The sequence below is a fragment of the Carassius auratus genome, chromosome 5, assembly GCF_003368295.1.
Source record: "Carassius auratus strain Wakin chromosome 5, ASM336829v1, whole genome shotgun sequence".
NCBI lineage: Eukaryota > Metazoa > Chordata > Actinopteri > Cypriniformes > Cyprinidae > Carassius > Carassius auratus.
The window spans coordinates 20930257-20947886 of NC_039247.1; the positions used below are offsets into that span (position 1 = coordinate 20930257).

Here is a 17630-nt window from a genome sequence, read left to right on the forward strand (position 1 = left end):
TCAGACAACATAAATCTGAGAAGCCTTAGTTCCCATCTACGTTCACTGCATGTTCAACATTAACAGTATATTCAGAATGACTTTTTTACTCCATAAAATTGTGGAATTGTCATAGTGACTTTAATATATTATGCAGTTTTGGTTCTACTCAATTTCTCTTCTTTTGGGGGATGCTTAGATGTTTCTGGTACTCAAAACAGTGACACAAATGAATTTTTCTGAAACCTCAACCCATGGTTCATCGTCTACTCGCATCGTGCTTTCTGAGAGGAGCAGAAGAGACTCCATGCTGACTTGTCCTTGTGGGTAAGCCACCGAGTGAGACCTCCGCTGGGAACTGTGTGGGAGAGAGAGCTGTGAACACTCTCTGATTAAACCTGCTCCTCACACATACTGAAGACTGCATGTATGAGAACCTTACAGTATGTGTGTGTGTGTGTGTGTGTGAGAGAGAGAGAGAGAGAGAGAGAGCAATGGTTGAAAATGGCATGGCGTTCTCTGTATCAGCAGTCCTTTTTGTCAGCTGGCCCAGCTTTTGCCAGCTCCTCTACTTTCAAAAGTGACCTTCAGCACGTTTTCACAGTCATGCTGATTTCAACCCACGCTGCATGTACAGCTGATAGAACTTTCTAAGGGTTATTTTCAAACACTCATTTGCATAATATCTAGAGGTTTTTCCAAGTGCACGTCTAAAGCTCTGGATGTTTGTTCTTTGATGGAGATATGTTGACATTTTACTATTTCCTCAAATAGAAATAAGTAGACGGTTTTAGAGCCTGAATCAATTTTTCACAGCATGGTTATTCATTGGAGCTTTTGTTGAAATGCAAACCAGATATTGATATTTTTTTTTGTTTTTACTGATCTCTAAGCTATAGGCTGACTTTACGTTCTCTTTCTTTTGGATATGTCCTGGCTGGGATTTCTAAATTAAGTCTAGATTTTGGCTAAAGGTAATGACTGGATATAGTGTGGTAGTGTAAGAAGGTGGGATCTACTGAGAACAGGAAATCGTGATGCAAATACAAAAACACATAGTGTATAAGGAGGACTGTAGAGAGCACATAATTAGAAAAAAAAAATTCACAACCCAGACAATTTAAGAAATTAAGAAATCCTGACCAGGACACAAACAGAAAAAGAGACGTATTGTTGTTACGCATCACACTGAAATGCTTTGACAAAAGCAATTTTCTTTCCTATTTTTTCTATATTGAAACAATACATTTTAGTGGAAGTTATCAAAAACAAAGCTAGTTATTATATTATGAGCCAGTTAGTCCCTGCTGGTAGATGCAGAAATATCCAGTTTAGTTTCATTGAGCCTTTAAAAATGTACAGTTTATGAACGTTATGTTTGCATATCCCAAGATGATATTCTGGACCACTGGAGAGGAAAGACTCTGAGAGATGTTGTGTGCAAAATCAATAATGGTAAATGATCATCCCACTAGGATCACATTGTTACTGTAGGTCTGTCAGTCCAGTGATGATTGATTTGCCTGACTCAGCCATGCCAAGAATCTCTCTCTCTTTCTCTCTTGTTGAGGTATCTCTGTCTGGGAATAATTCTGGGTGAGGCAGTTGCTTAAAGAAGGGAGGAGTTGTAAGTTTTCACAGTCTGACATTTTTCTACAGTCTTTGAACACACCGTCCTACTCAGGCCGAGGAGGGGGATTCACCACAGCAACTGGAGCTGCTGCTTCCTCTGTGTGCTGGCAAACAGTATTTCTGATGAAAAATCTCAACTTCCTTTAAATTAGATAGTTACTTGAGGTGCAAAATTGTATATTAAAATTATATTTTAAGTTTTTAAGCCCACTGGCAAATTGTCATTTTCTGAAACCATATGTCAGATTCTCCAGTAAAATCATCTAAACATCTTTAAAACAATATGCATTTACATCAGATGCAAATCACTATAAAATAATCTTAGAGATTGTATTGTTAAATAATTACATTTGTTTAAAAATATATTTTTAAAGTTATGTTCTGAAAAGGTATTATGTTTTCCACTTCACAAACATAATTTCATAGAACCTATTTTCAATCCTTTAATTCATTTTTAAATGTTTTCTGTAATTTTCCTGTGCATGCATGGGGTGTTTTTTGGCCTCTGGCTCAGATCATCAAGGTGGTTGCCTTCAGTATTTTGTACATGTTTTAAACTGGTGACACGACGGAGGGGAGCTCAATGTCATTTAATTTCCTCCGGCATTCCAGCACCTTCTCACGTCTACACCAATTACTGCTGCCTTCTGATGGGTTCAGTATGCGCTCCGTCACTTTTGATCACACCTCACAGGAACACGAGCACTGTGACTTCTTTCTGACATGATATCTCTAACAACATGCCATACTCCATCATGCATGGAAACAGACGTCACGTATACAGGGGTGACTCATGTTTCAGGTGGCTGTTACGCTGCTGCATGTTTCTATCACATCTCTCCTCTCTCTAACAGTTTAGAGACACTGCTGTTCAATCTAGGTAAGCTGTCAGGAAGCGAATGAAAGTGTGGCTAATTGTTTGTGTTGATGAATAAGAAATCACAGCTCGTCTCAAGCGTCGTCCAATTCCAGATGGAAGTCTGCTGCAAAATGTCACCCATCATAATGCTCCAGAAATGTCAAAAGTTTGGTATTTTAATGAAAACATTTGGAGAAAATTTTGCAAGTATGCCAGTGGCTGTCATTTCATGTGGCTCTTAAAGAAATATGCCTGGTTCAGTACAACTGGACATCATGTGTGGCATAATGTTGTTAATTACCAGATAAATTGTCCCTACTTTTATTTATTTATTTATTTTTTGATAAAACTAATGCTCTGCTTACTGATCGTAATGTAGTTGTTTGTAGTATTTAATATGATAATATGCAAGCTGATAAGCAGCTACCTTTTTTGTGGTAAATATATCACAAATATATTTGTGTTAAATGAGCTTTTGAATCGTCTGGTCTAGTTAGTAGTGCTTTCTTTCACTAGTTCCAAATGCATGTGAATGCCCTCAGTGATTTTTATGCTCTTTATGTTCTGTATTATTCAACAAAGACACGCTATAAATCATTGTATATTATGACTTACACAATATTAGATTAAACATAAATGTTCTTTTCTGTAGACCAGGCCTATATTTTAAGATGAAATTAGGTGATGCATGAATTGATATGAATGACATTTTTATTTAACAACTTCAATCAGTCGCAGATGTCTCCGTATGCTTTCTCTCACCATACTTTGATGTCATACACCGAAAGATCGTCAGGGTCGAACCCTCGTGTGTCATGTGACTGTGTAATCGCAGCCTCTGCGATTGAAAATCATGTTTCTTCATATCAAGATATTATCGCAAAAGCAGTTAATCGCTCAGCCCTACTCAGGAGCTCATTCAGACAGAAAAAAGGGAAGAGGTTAAAATGAAAATATGAGTGGTCAGATAGCTTGACGAGTTTGAATATGAGTTCTCTTATTAAAATGATTGTGTTATCTTATTCAGCTTGTTATGTGGTGCTTATCAAATCACAGCTGATGTTAATGGGAGTTACAAGAGATATGAAAGTGGAGGCTTGGGGTTTCTTCTACAGCTCTTTGCATTTCTAGTAGTTGTGTGGGAATACATTGTGAGGTTACAGTAAAGGCAGGTAGAAATAATTCTACTACTATACATAATTGCCTTGTAATTGAGCATTTCACTGATTGGTGCAACATTCTCATATATTTTAACATAGTAGAGGCAGCTAATCTTGATATATAGAGTAGCATAGTAAATGTCACTATGAATAAAACATCAGCAACAAAAAGGTTAATGATGGATCCCCATTCCCCACACCGATCATTGTGCAGAAATTTGATTGGAGGTGAACTAGTCTTAATTCTCATTGGAAAACATTATAGAATCTAATGAAGCCCAGACATTGTGCCTATGACATTTTCTAGTTTGGATATAACTGGAGTCGTCATCACTGTTTGAAAATAAATTGAATAATGTTTTTTGATTAATGAGTAATATTCATTTCTTTGTATGTAGTACCTGAGAGTAGGGATGTTCATTTTAACCGGTTAACCGTTAACTGACCATTAAGAATTTTGACAGATTAATACAATCATTTAAACAGTTTAAAAAGTTTATTTATTTATTTTCAGTAATTTATCAAAATATTAAAAAAATATTTGCTGCATTGTTGATATAGGCTATGCAACGCGTATACAAATTTTTGTTTTTAGAGAGAAAAAAGTTGCATTTTATTGTTTCATTCAAAAATACGCCTAATGCCAACATGAAATGTTTACAAACATTATAATAAACACTATAAATATAGCTATGCTATTTTTGTTCCCCTCACTCCACAACAAATCCTTTCAATTAATAGTTGCCTAATTAAAAATAACAAGAATTAAAAATAGCCTGAAAGAAGTTATAGCTACATAAACAACATGCCAAACAAATGCTAAAATGAAACCAAAACCAATGGTGGGTCTCTCATTCGACACAAAATAAAATATTTCTGTATTCGCTATGTATTTGAATGACAAATTATTATTTATTATAGACTACTTCACTAACGTTCCATTATCCACGTAAAAAACAAATGTTTTGCATAACATCATGGCGGAACAGTGATTACATTACAGCACAGATTTTATTACATATTTAAACTGAGCAGTGTGTGTTTTTTTTTTTAAATAAGCTCAAAGGGGAAATATGAATAATCAATCATAACTAGTTATGATTAATTATAAATATTTAGATACGCTGTAAGTCTTTACTTGAAAACTGTCTGTCAATTCTAAGAAAGTTACTTTCCTGTTTAAGGAAAACAATGTTCTTATTGTACAATACTACTCAGAGCATGTAGCAAAAATCTGCATGTTTAGGGACTCCAGTTATGAACAAACAATGAACAACATTAAGTGTGATAGAAGTAAGATTTTATTACTAAACACTAGTCTAACATACACACACACACACACTGTTGGCATAGGAAGAGGGGTAAAAGCTTAAACAGTAAAGAGAAGAGAAATAAAGTCATGAAGCTATGATACAGTTCGATATTCAACAGATCTACAGCCTAAAAGGAAACATCAGTTGTAAAAAAGTGCAAATGATACTTATTGTATCAATTAATAAGACAAAGTTTGATACTTGCATGTCTTCTCTATCTGAATGCAATCTGCAGGCTTACGTTGATATTTGCTGAAGTTGGCTGATGAAAAGAAGCAGTTTGAGTCAGAGGATCTTGAAATGAAAAGACTAGGATGAAAGCCTGTCACAAGCTTAGGTTGGGTTCTTAAAGCTGCGGTAGGTAACTTTTGACGCTCTAGCGGTTAATAAACAGAACTGCTCGCGTCTTGCGGAAGAACATCGTAGCCGGAACTACTTCTCTCTGTTTATTTCTATGAAGAATCACAAAGGTACTGGATTACTCCGCCGCGGTACCCCCGAAGCAATCTAAAATAGTCCGAATATAAACACTTATTATAGGTGCACCCTAGTGATTCAGGACAAGCTAAAAACACGGTTTGGAAAATGGATTCATGGTGTACTCGCTTATTATATACATTTTTCTACATTTTGAACAAACAAAGTTACGGACCGCAGCTCTGATTGGTTGTTTTTTACCGGGAGCGATGGAGTTTCTGCAAATGGCAATAGGACCACTGGGAGGAGCCAGAGGAGCTTGATTTTTTCACAGATTATCTGTCTCATATTCTACTGTCAGGACATAATGACAGGTTTAACAAATATGTAAAAAAATATTTTTTTACAAAAGTTCCCTACAGCACCCTTAAGGACTCTTAGCTCTGCATCTTGTCCTGCAGTTTCTGCATCTCAAAAAAACCTATCTGATCTGGTGATCAGTGATCTATAACGGGTGACAGTGTCACACCCTTAGGACTTGAGTGAGCCAATGAGGAATGGTAGCTTTGAAAGAAAGTGACGTGACATTCAGCCAAGTATAGTGACCCATACTCAGAATTCGTGCTCTGCATTTAACCCATCCAAAGTGCACACACAGAGCAGTGAACACACACACACACACACACTGTGAACACACACCCAGAGCAGTGGGCAGCATTTTATGCTCCGGCACCCAGGGAGCAGTTGGGGGTTCAGTGCCTTGCTCAAGGGCACCTAAGTCGTGGTATTGCCGGCCCAAGATTAGAACCCACCACCCTAGGTTTAGGAGTCAAACTCTCTAACCACTAGGCCACGAAATTCCCATTTGGAGGGAAGGTTTACGACCTTTTGTCCTAAGGCATATGTTTCCATCTGGATGAAGAAACTAAAACATATTCTGGTAACACAAATACCTTCCATAGGTACCAACATATAATATAAATAAACATTTAGACCATTATGCAAATGCAGCCAAAATATACCAAACATGGCATACCTGTGACCTTCTGTTAACAGTAGTATGCAATTCTTTGTATCAATACATAAGTGAAACACTTTAAGAGGAAAAATAATGAAATGGGGAAATTGAGTACATGTTCTTACATTTCTCAAGTGGTTATATCTGGCAGGAGATAGAATTAGGATGGATTGTATAGTACAAGGGTACATTTGTCTGTTTCAAAGTGAATTTAGAGTGAAAACTCTACATTCCTTCGAGCTGTAAAACAATCTTATCTTAAAGTGTGTCTTTGTTACCATGAAACCAGAGGCCTGGTTTTCTCTACCACATGTTTTGCATGTTGGGGAGGGGTATTGTCCACTATTTGTTAAATATAACAAATATTCATGTGTCTGATCCACCTCATTCATTAAATAAAGATAATAAGTAAAGTAAACGGTTTGCCTTTATTTGTGTACATTCACAATAAAAACAATCTATGTGTGTAAAATAAGCCTAAAGAAAAATAGGATGCTGCTTTCTGCCGTCTGTATCCATTTGCGCAGCCCAAAAATGACCGGAAATTTAGTTTTGTTTTAGTTAGAGACTAGCTTTATTATGTTTTTCTATGTTTTTCTATGCGCTGCAGGTGCATGATGTGATGTGAAGACCATGTGAATCCTCATGTTTTGTTGTTTGTTGCTTTTTGCACATGTAAAACTAATCCCCGGGAAACACATTTTAGTATATTTAACAGATCACAGACACTTATAATTTCTAATTGAATTCTATTCTAATTAAAAATTATCTTGTGGTTTAATAATCGGTTAACAAGCGTCGGTTGTCTGTTGGGAAAAATAACCAAAATGAACATCCCTACCTGAGAGAATAACCACTGAGTGCACCTTTAATGGACTGCTTAAATGATCTTTCTCACAGGGTTGCTACTGTTTCAAGGTTTATATCTGGTTTTTGTTTGTTTTTCTGCAGGTGGTGCTTGAGTGGAGTCCTACAGTAAGAAGTAATGCTCTGTGTTTAGACCTTCCCTTATTCCAATCATGAGTCACCAGGAGGCGCTGCATGGCCAGGAGTTGAGAGAGGCGGCTGAGGCAGACCTGGAGCGTAGAGGCCCCGAGGGCCAACAGCCCCCCTCATCCCACCGTAGACACAATGACAATGGAGATGGCAGCTCACGCTCCGGTCGCCATCGCAACCAACACAGCAACCACAGTACAGAGAATAATCACTACCAGTCCCAACAGCAGGGGGCTCCACGTTACCGCAGGTACGAGGGATCTAACGGAGGGACGAACCGCACACGTGCAACAAGAAGGCCAGCAGAAGAAGGTGATAGCGAACAGCAACCCGTTCAGCAACCCATACCCAGACCTGCAGTTACACGTTACCGCAGACAGGGGGACAACGAGGCCCGAATCCGGGCGCAGCAACAAAGACAGCGACAGCGGGAGAGTCAGCAGCGAGATGTGGAGAGAGCCGAACAGCTCAGGTTGGAACAACAACAGCATCTCATCTCTCCAACACAAGCCATGCTGCCCACTAGAGAACCAGAGGAAGCTGAGGAAGACGAGGGAGATGCCGGCAGTGCTTTGGCTCGATCCGCCAGCACAGAGAGTGGCTTCCACAACCACACAGACCGTGCAGAGGGGGATGCAGTCATGGTCCTGGAAGCAGACCCTGAAGACGAAAGCACATACGGTGTCCCACTTCGCCCAGAATCGGAGGAGTACACCGAGAGCGCAGAGTCGGAGCAACAGCACGGTGGTCCAGCTTACCTCCAACCCCAATACCCACCTCAGCCACCTCCGCTACCTCGAGAGCCCCTGCCCAATGCTGAGAGGCCCCATGATGCAGAGACGATAAACCCCAACTACTCCAATTATGTTTACACTCAACCCATGTACCGCAGTCCTACAGGAGTAGGAGAGCCCCGTGAAGGTGGAGCAACAGAAGATGAGCCATACTCAGAGCCCTACGCTGAATGCACCCTTCAGGAGCACGTTTATGAGGAAATCACAGATGCCCCCTCAACAAAAGCTGAGGGACAGACTCCACAACAGCGTAAGGTGGAGTTCAGGCTCTTCGAACGTGACTTGTACCAGCAACAGGAGGCTGTTGGGTCCAGGCTTCACCACTATGACGAGCGATCTGACGGAGAGTCGGACAGTCCTGAGAAGGAAGCAGAGTTTGCCCCGTACCCCCGTGCCGACAGCTGCGAGCAGGATGAAGACATTGACCAGATTGTGGCAGAGGTGAAGGAGAGTCTGAGCTCACAGAGCCTGGAGCGTATCGCTATGGGCCTGGACAAGGACGGTAATGCAGAAGAAGAGTGGCCTGAGTCAGAGTCCCATGGTCAAATGGACGAAATCAAACACCCTGAGCCAACAAGTGAAAGAGAGTGTGTAGAGCAGCCCCCCAGAAGTCCCTCAGAAGAGCTGAGAAGAGAGAAGAGAGACGCAATCTCACTGGCTATTAAAGACATCAAAGAGGCAATAGAGGAGGTGAAGACAAGGACAGTTCGCTCGCCCTACACACCAGACGAGCCCAAAGAACCCATCTGGGTAATGAGGCAGGACCTGAGTCCTACGGCAGAATCTGACCTGCAGCCATCTCTAGGGGCTGATGTGAGTATGAGTAGAACCATGTTAAATGACTTGTTTTTTGCCATTCTGTTGATGCTTTCCAGTTCACGTTTTGTAGCATCATCACTGCTGATGTTTTCAGTTTTATTTCTGTAGTATAATCTTGCTTACAAAGTTGCTCTTTAAGGGACAGCTCACCACAAAAATACAAATTCTGGCACCATATTCTCCTTCCAAGCCCATAAGAGTTGGGTTAACCTTTGAAACACAAATTAAGATAATTTGAATTAAAACCTGAGTGGTTTCTGTCCCTCCATTGTCCATATCCATGTAACCAAACCTCTAACAAAGGTCACAAAGGTCTATTCTTCCAAACCGTTCATCATACAGTATAAAGCGATCGTATGTCTCTACGTGACTTGAAGTCAACCACTCAACTAATCTGGATTCATTTTACAATACCTTTACAAAATTTTGGGGATCGTGGTTAACTGGACTTTCAATGGAGGGACAGAAACCTCTAAGGTTTCTTTAAAAATAACTTAATTTGCATATTTACGGTTATACAAAAGTTGGAATGACATGAGGTTGAGAAAACAATGGTAGTGTTTTATTTTTTGGGGTGTCCTATCCCTTTAAGCACATTTGCATCACACATTCTTCATCTGTTTGTTAAAGTATTCATGGCACAAAGCATCATCATATATTTATTTGATTACATACACATCAAAAACTGGATGAGTACAATTTCAGTTGGACTAAATGTTTTAAACTGCTTGTACACTGCACGATTTTAGCCCTGATTCTCCACATGCCAGCAGGTAATGAAACTGTGCCTGAAAATCAGAATAATGAAATGGATATTTTCTTCTTTATAATTATACCTACTTATACTTTCTTCTATTCAATATAGCAAAGGGTTAGGTTGAATAGAGTGATTAGATATGTAGGCCTGTTTGCCTTTATGCTGTGTACTTTATGATATTTGTAGCAGGTGCAGCAAATTACAAATACAGTCTCTCAGGGAGGATGTGTACAATTGGATTGTTGTTCTGCTCGGCTGAAGCAGCCTTGCATCATTCCTCTGGTCGTGACTTCATCGCTCTTTCACTGTCTTTTCTGGAGAGGACGATGGCACACACTAGTCTCTGTCTCATGAGTGGTGTCTGCCACGGCGCCAGACAAATTGCATGTCGCTAGAAAATGAGGACTGCTCGCACTCATAGAACGGCTCTCCTTATCCGTGGCTTGGAGGGCTCATCTGAATTCTGTGAGTGCTACACATGACCAGCGTGTGCAAATGAAGCTGTCCTGCTCCACAGCCACAACAGACATTGTCTGAACAGAGCAGAGAGAGAAAGATGAGCTCTCTGTATAAGGCAGCAAAATTACCATGTCTTTACTTGATTTACTTTGCTTTCCCTCACGCTCTTTATATCATCCATCCTTCTTCTTTTTTTTCCTTCCCCTTAGCTTTGATAAGTATTACCCTTTTTATTAACATAATGATTAGATGTCATTCTAGTATGCACATGGTTGGTATAAACTTTTTATTAGATTTAGAGATTTTTGATATCTCTTATTTTCCATTTACATAATTAATAGATTCAGTGCTGCCTAGTTTTACTCAATCGCACTAGAATCAGTCACATTGTCTGTTATCAACACATTACAGAAATACACATACTCTGACTCATTAAACAAACAACACAAATCCAAGCTCCTCTGTTGCCTATTCCGACAGTGTTAATTAATCACCATAGTCTGTATAAGCAGTATTCAAGAGCACAAGGCCTAATATGGAAGCAGTTCTTAGGGATCGAGGGCTTTTGGCAATCTGATGAGACGAGTGAACACTTCCTTGTGCATTCAGAGGAAAAAGTAAAGAATTGCACTTAATTGAAAACTATCAGTGGGAGTTTTCACCACTGCCACCCACTGCAATTATGATTGAGTTTGTAAAGGATTGTGCAGATGATATATAGTTTTTTTATGTGTAGCTTATTATTTAGCCTCGTCCCACAACGTCTTTTTATTCAGGCCACTGTAGAAATACCATTTCTCAGTGTTATAGTATTTTAGTATTATTTTGTTTACTATTATATAATTTTTTTAATATTTTGAATTAGCATTTCTGTTTATTTTCGGTTTTCATTTTCAGATTTTGCTGATTTTGTTTATTTTATGTAATAATTTATTTTTACCTTTTAATTTTTTTTTCTTAAAAAGCAATGAGAAATATTGCCTGGCAACTTGCTAAAATAAACATGTTTGTTTTTATGTTTAATTTCATTTCAGCTTTATTTAAATTACCGTGCGACAACCTGGTGATCATGTTCTCCAGTATGATTTGAGATGATCCAAAGAACCTCTTCAATAGTTCATAATCTATTTTTAAAATTCTCACATTTGATTCATGACCTAGAAATAAAGCAGCATCCTAAATGTTTCTCATTCATTTTATATCATAATATTTAATCGATTTAAAATTAAAAACCGTTGGTTATTCTCAACTTCTCAGAACTTAAAAATGATTGTCTTAATGTTTTTTGTTCTGATCATGTAAACAATGTTCTGAAGTTTTTCGGTGAATACTAAACAGTCATGCATCTTGCAGATGTCCCAGAATCCCCAGTAAAGTTGCCCTGAACTTGGTGGTGTCCTGCACGCTTCCGTTCTCTGTTGTTCTCAGAATTTGACATTTCATCAGAAGCCCTCCTCAATATGATTTATTTAGTGCAGTCAAGAGACACAGAAAGAGACGGCCTGTAAATAATTCAGCAAGGCTCATGTAACACTAGAGAAGAAAAACCGCCTTCTTCCCCTGCCCTGCATTAGCGCTTAACATGCTTGAAATGAATTTATTTATTTGAAGTATTATAGATTTTTTTTGTACAAGCTCACTGTGGATGGGTAATGTTAAATCCAGGGTATGTCGAATTCAAGTCAAAAATTCAAAAGCGAGTTAATTATTAATAGTGACTTCTAATAGTGTTAGCTAAGTGCTGATTATTCCTCTTTAGCAGAAATGAGTGTTTTTCCACAGGCCTGCACTGATGTTGCGTAGTGTAGCGGTCTCTGATCCAAGTTCCTCTTGAGCGATCTGTTCCAGGAACAGTTTTCCTGTAGGGCTGTAACAGGAGCCTGATCACCTCTGTTGTCTGGAGCCATTGTGAACTCATCAGGCTCTTACGATCTTCGCTCTCGTGCTCTGGTCCAAACAGCAACATCTGCTTGATTTGAGTGTATCCTGTGGAAGAAGATTTTTCACTGCAGCTTTCGGAAACATTTATTGATATGGAAAATTTTTGGATGCATCAGGTAGACCATGGTGTTGAGGTGAGGAGTTCATTGTGTGAATGTGCTCGGGGTTTATCTGTCAATTTGACAGTGCTTCAGATAGGTTCATTTTCATTCTGTTGATCTGATTGTATTATTGTCACGGAGATGCATTGTGGGACTGTGCAGTATTTATATTATATTAGTTATGAGCTTTTAATATTTTATTCCAAATGTGCTCTGGTCGAGGGTATGACTCATTTGTTACCTTGTATTTCACATATCGGCCTCTTTGGAGAGATGAGGTGTAGTTTTAAGATGCCAATATAAGAAGACAGATCTCTTATGTACTTTTCTTTTGTAATTATTCCCCACTTGACCTGCTGTCTGAGTCTATCGCCAGCAGAAGTCATTTAACAGATACGTCTGACTGAAACTTGGCGGTTTCGAATTGTGTCACATTTTTGCATGTCTTTTCATTATATCTCAATCTGTTTAATTTACCTCAATGCTTTGCTTTTAACATTTTTATAAATTGTTCCTATTTGTTTATTATGGTTATTGAAAAAACTTGAAGACTTTAATCGATCTAACATACTTTAAATGTCACATGAGTGAATGTAGGTTTTATATTTATTCAATCAGTTGTCCAAAATAATAAGCGTACAGCATGTAATATTAATTAGTTTGTCTGTTTTGTCCAGTCTCCAGGCTCAGGCTCCACCTCCCCACAGGGGGCGGAGTCTTCCAGCCGTCACCTGCCATCACACGAGGGGAGTGACAGCTTTGAGTCTCCGTCACCAGCCAGTAAAGAGGTAGGAGGCTAGGAATAAACCTCTAAAACTCTGCTGAAATTGGATGATTCTTAATTATTGTTGGTAATAATATCCAGTAGGTGCTCTAGGAACTTAATTAGGCACATATTATAGGCCGCACCATTAGAGTCCTGACTCGGTGTGATTTAGAAGTTATTATAGTTATTATAACTTATCCAAGATACTGTTAAATTGGATTAATTGGAGCAAATAAAGTTTAAATCATATTAAAGTTGTGCTATTTATTGTGTGTGTGTGTCTGTTTATATAAAACAGCAAAGCAAGCATACAGGGTCTCGAAATGTAATTACATTTTTTTTAAGATTTTTTTTTTAAATGCCCAAGAAGTGGCATCTTAAGCAGTTCTAAAATCACTGTAAAATATTTCTTCTTGGTATTAGAGTATAGTATAGTACATTATACAATTTCTGCAAATAGTTCCAGTTTAGTGCATTATGAAGTGCCATAACTAAAAATAACAACTTGCCTTGGAGAAATATTGCATTGAGTCATTTGTGTGCTTGTTGTTGTATGTGCAGTCAAGGAGAAGTCTTGCTTCATTCCCGACATATGTGGAAGGTAAGAAGATTTCTTATAATTTCCTTTAATTTCCTGTTCCCGTTCGGGTCCCCAGCCACCGAAATGAATCTTGATAGCACATCCTAAGCCTGTTTTGAAGATGTTCTGAAATGTCCCTCTCCTCTCTGTTAGTACCAGGCCCATGTGACCCAGAAGACCTCATTGACGGTATCATCTTCGCTGCTAACTACCTGGGATCCACCCAGCTGCTCTCAGACAAGACGCCCTCCAAAAACGTGCGCATGATGCAGGCTCAGGAGGCTGTGAGTCGCATTAAGGTGAGGTGGAACGGTTCTGTCTTTCCCCCGCTGTTGTAAACTTCATCAGGAGGAATAAACAAAGCGATACTTGCTTCAGAAGCAGCATGAATGTTACAAGAAACCAAACGTGACAGTTTTAGGACAAAAGAATGGGATTTCACAAGAATTGCAGAGCTGTGCTCTGACTGTATCCGGAGCGTGTATTTATTGCACAAGCATTTTATTCCTCGTATACAACATGGTCAAATTTAAACGTCAGCTCATAGCAGATGAAGAGAGATGATCATGAAACTAAGAGTGTGTGTGGTCCTCTTGAGGGAATGAAATGATTCTGAAGTCAAATGCAGGGACCTATCTTGTGATTTTTATTCCTAAAGGACCAGAGACATTTACCACCTCGCTCCTGTTCATCCTCCTGCAGCATAAATCAGCCATTCCCCCGTCAGCTGCATTACTCAGCATTTTTTACCTCCACCTTAAAAAATGCAGTGACCACCGCACCTATGCCATTTAGTGTTCCTTCAGCATTTTCCTTTCTATGTACATTTTGTGTTAAAATGTTCAATTACAGATCGCTGTGAGGCACGACACACAACAGTATCATACTGGTTGATTGCAAAAAAAAAATTTATTGTGAGGTACAATTATTTATTTATATACACACACACACACACACACACATACACACACACACTTTCTAATCTAAATGTAAACTAGAGGAGATTTAATATCCAATATGTGCTTACACGTTACATATCCAAAACTGATTGATATAATATAATATAACATCCCTGTGTTCTGGTCTACAAAATATGAGATGATATGATCTTCTTAGCAATTATAGTTAAAGCGTTCCTCAAATGAATTTTGGTTAAATATTAATGTGAAACCTTCACACTAATTGAATATTTACTGAATTACAGTCAATACACAGTGCTGCGGTAGGTTGTTTGATTTAACGGGTTTTCTTAAAAGCCAGAGTCGGGGCCCTTCTCATATTTTAGATGACATAACTTAAAAAATGCATTAGTGATCTTGCAGCCTTCAAAGAATGACAAATAGCATGAGGTCTTTACTGACCGTTTTCCCACTTTTATTATAATAGAGAACGATCCCTCCATTTAAAGAGGCATCAGTTCAATGTGGGCCGAATAGATGTCAAATCTTCAGATTGATGCACTTGCCCCATTCCTTTGCAAATATATAAATGCATATGGGTTATACAAGAACCACTATATTTTATTTTCTGTATGTAATCTGTTATTAAATATAATTGAAGATGATCATAGGTTATAAAATCTTTGTTTTATTGGGTTGCACTTCATCTGCATGTGTGAGACATCGTATCTTCTCCCATATACAATCATGAGCTCAAAATGACTGCGAGGTTAATAGCATATCCAGTATATAAAGTAAAGGGTAAATTGCTTGCATTTGGAGAGACATCTGAATCAATACGCCCGGTCTCAGCTGCCCTGACGTTAATCTTCCTTAGATGGCCAGTTTGATGCATTACCAAAGCCTGCTAGCAAGTTTGAACTTGCTCTTAATCAAATTTAGCAGAGCTCATCTCTGCTTTGTATAGTCGATTTTTTTATGAACAGAATGTTCTGTAATATAAAACCAATAGTTAACATGTGATGTTAAAAGAACAAATGGGCCACCTGGTGGATGATGGCATAAATGACCATGTAATGAAACTAAAGACAACATATTGTAGCAGGGTGGTGTCTAGTTAGCTTGGCTTGGTGTCATCTGGATCCATTCTAGTCACCCCACGCTGATAAATATCCCAGAAGACACTCTTCAGATGCAGCTTATTGAGCAGAAATATCCCTCAAATGTGTTTGGTCTTGCTGAGCTCTGCTCTATCTAACAATGTTCCTGTCTTTGTTTGTTCCATGCTAAGCAGACGGCCCAGAAATTAGCCAAAAACAGGAAGAAGGTGCAGTAATTGCTCATCGGTTTGGTGTTTTGTTTTTATTTTTGTTCTTCGTCTTCTCTCTTTTTGTTCCTGGTTTCAACACTTCAGTGTTTTCATGTTTCCTGTCGCTCTGCCATTTTTTTTCTGAATCCAGCAACGAGTCATGTACCTGTGTCCGTCCGCACAGTCTGTTAGCCATTGTTCATTCCACACCAAACATTACCTCAGTTTTATCACCAGATCTTACACGGGCGAGTCGTGGAATAAGTGCACAATTAGGAAAGTCTAGTTTGCTGGATACAGAAAATGCAAGTGATCTTTACTTTCTTCTTCTGTGTATCATATTTTGTTCCTTCTGAGGCACTGTGCTGTGTTTGTGGCTGTTTTGAAGGTGTATATCTGGCACAGCATGTTTTGCACTTCTCTTGATCTTTTCAATTCAGCCTGTCCTGCACATGGTGGAAAACTCAGCTTCTCACTCTCACACTGAAACTTTTCAAATGAAGAACAAAACTAACCAAAGTAACCCCATGCCAACTTGCATTACTAGCTGGCTTTAACAGAAACTTGCAGGTTATCAGAGTTACACAATGAAGGAGAGAGTGAAAACTATTGTAATATCTGGCCTCGAAGATGCCAAATTTCAGAGATGCCAGGTAAAGTAGCTTTGCACGCTCCTTGGTGGCATCTCTGGGCCTCGTTAGCTCTCTGTCTCTCCTTCTGTCTGAGAGTTATTCTGTCACTGTCCCTCTCTGTGTGTGATATTGTGTGGTTTTCTATCTTCAGGCTCCAGAAGGTGAAGCTCAGCCCATGACAGAAGTGGACCTCTTCATCTCCACTCAGAGAATCAAAGTGCTCAATGCAGACTCACAGGTACTTCATCATCCATAAAATTGATTTTGGTTTCACTCATTACCTATGCTTAGGCTAGAAGCACACTACATTTGACCAAGTCTGTACAAAATACTAGTGCAGACATCCTGTGTATCACAAGGAGGCAGTTTCCGGACAGAATATTTGTGTTTTACAGGGGTCGTGAGAACTCAAAATTTTATTTATCATCAAAAAAAATGAAAATATAAACTTTAAAAGTTTTCTTTTGGTAAGACTTTAATTTTCAAAGTAATTAATACCTTAATTCATCCAAGATACAAAAAAAATATCAAAAGTGACTGTAAAGTTCAAATACTACTCTTTTGAATTTTCTATTAATCAAAGAAACCTTTTTCATAAAAGAAAAATCACAAAATATTAAGCAATACATCTGTTTAAACATAATAATAAATGTTTCTTGAACAGCAAATCAGCAGATTAGAATGATTTTTTAAGGATCATGTGACACTGAAGACGGGAGTAATGATGCTGAGGAGTCAGATTTGCCATCACAGGAATAGATTACTTATAAAAATATATTACAATAGAAAACCATTATATTGAATTGGAATAATGTGTATTTAAAAAAAAACTTAAATAAATGAGCACAAGAGACTTAATTCATAAAAAAAAAAAAAAAAAAAAAAAAAATCTTATACAGGCCCAAAACGCACACATACAGTATATATAAAAATATATGTAAATATGTATATTGTATGTATATTCATATGTAAATCTCCCCCTGATTCTCAGGAGACCATGATGGACCACCCTTTAAGGACCATCTCCTACATCGCTGATATCGGGAACATTGTGGTTCTGATGGCCAGAAGGAGAATGCTTCGCTCCGACTCTGAGGAGAACATGGAGGCCTCTGACCCGGCCCAGGACGAGAAGCGCCAATACAAGATGATCTGTCACGTGTTTGAGTCTGAAGATGTGAGTTCTTCATCGTAAATAT

The 17630-nt window shown here is 38.6% G+C and overlaps 1 protein-coding gene across 3 annotated transcripts in view; it reads left to right on the plus strand.

The window, feature by feature from the left end:
* The window catches only part of LOC113080566 (amyloid-beta A4 precursor protein-binding family A member 1), a 45692-nt gene that overhangs the window by 23854 nt on the left and 4208 nt on the right, over positions 1-17630 (plus strand). For 2 of the 3 annotated variants that reach the window (XM_026252730.1, XM_026252736.1), the window contains exons 3-9: positions 7330-8981; positions 12923-13033; positions 13573-13612; positions 13745-13890; positions 15785-15817; positions 16583-16669; positions 17423-17608. In XM_026252730.1, coding sequence (XP_026108515.1) covers positions 7398-8981; positions 12923-13033; positions 13573-13612; positions 13745-13890; positions 15785-15817; positions 16583-16669; positions 17423-17608 — 2187 coding nt within the window. In that variant the 5' untranslated portion in view covers positions 7330-7397. The remainder of the gene's footprint in view (positions 1-7329; positions 8982-12922; positions 13034-13572; positions 13613-13744; positions 13891-15784; positions 15818-16582; positions 16670-17422; positions 17609-17630) is intronic. The other variant, XM_026252740.1, reaches the window with a different exon arrangement.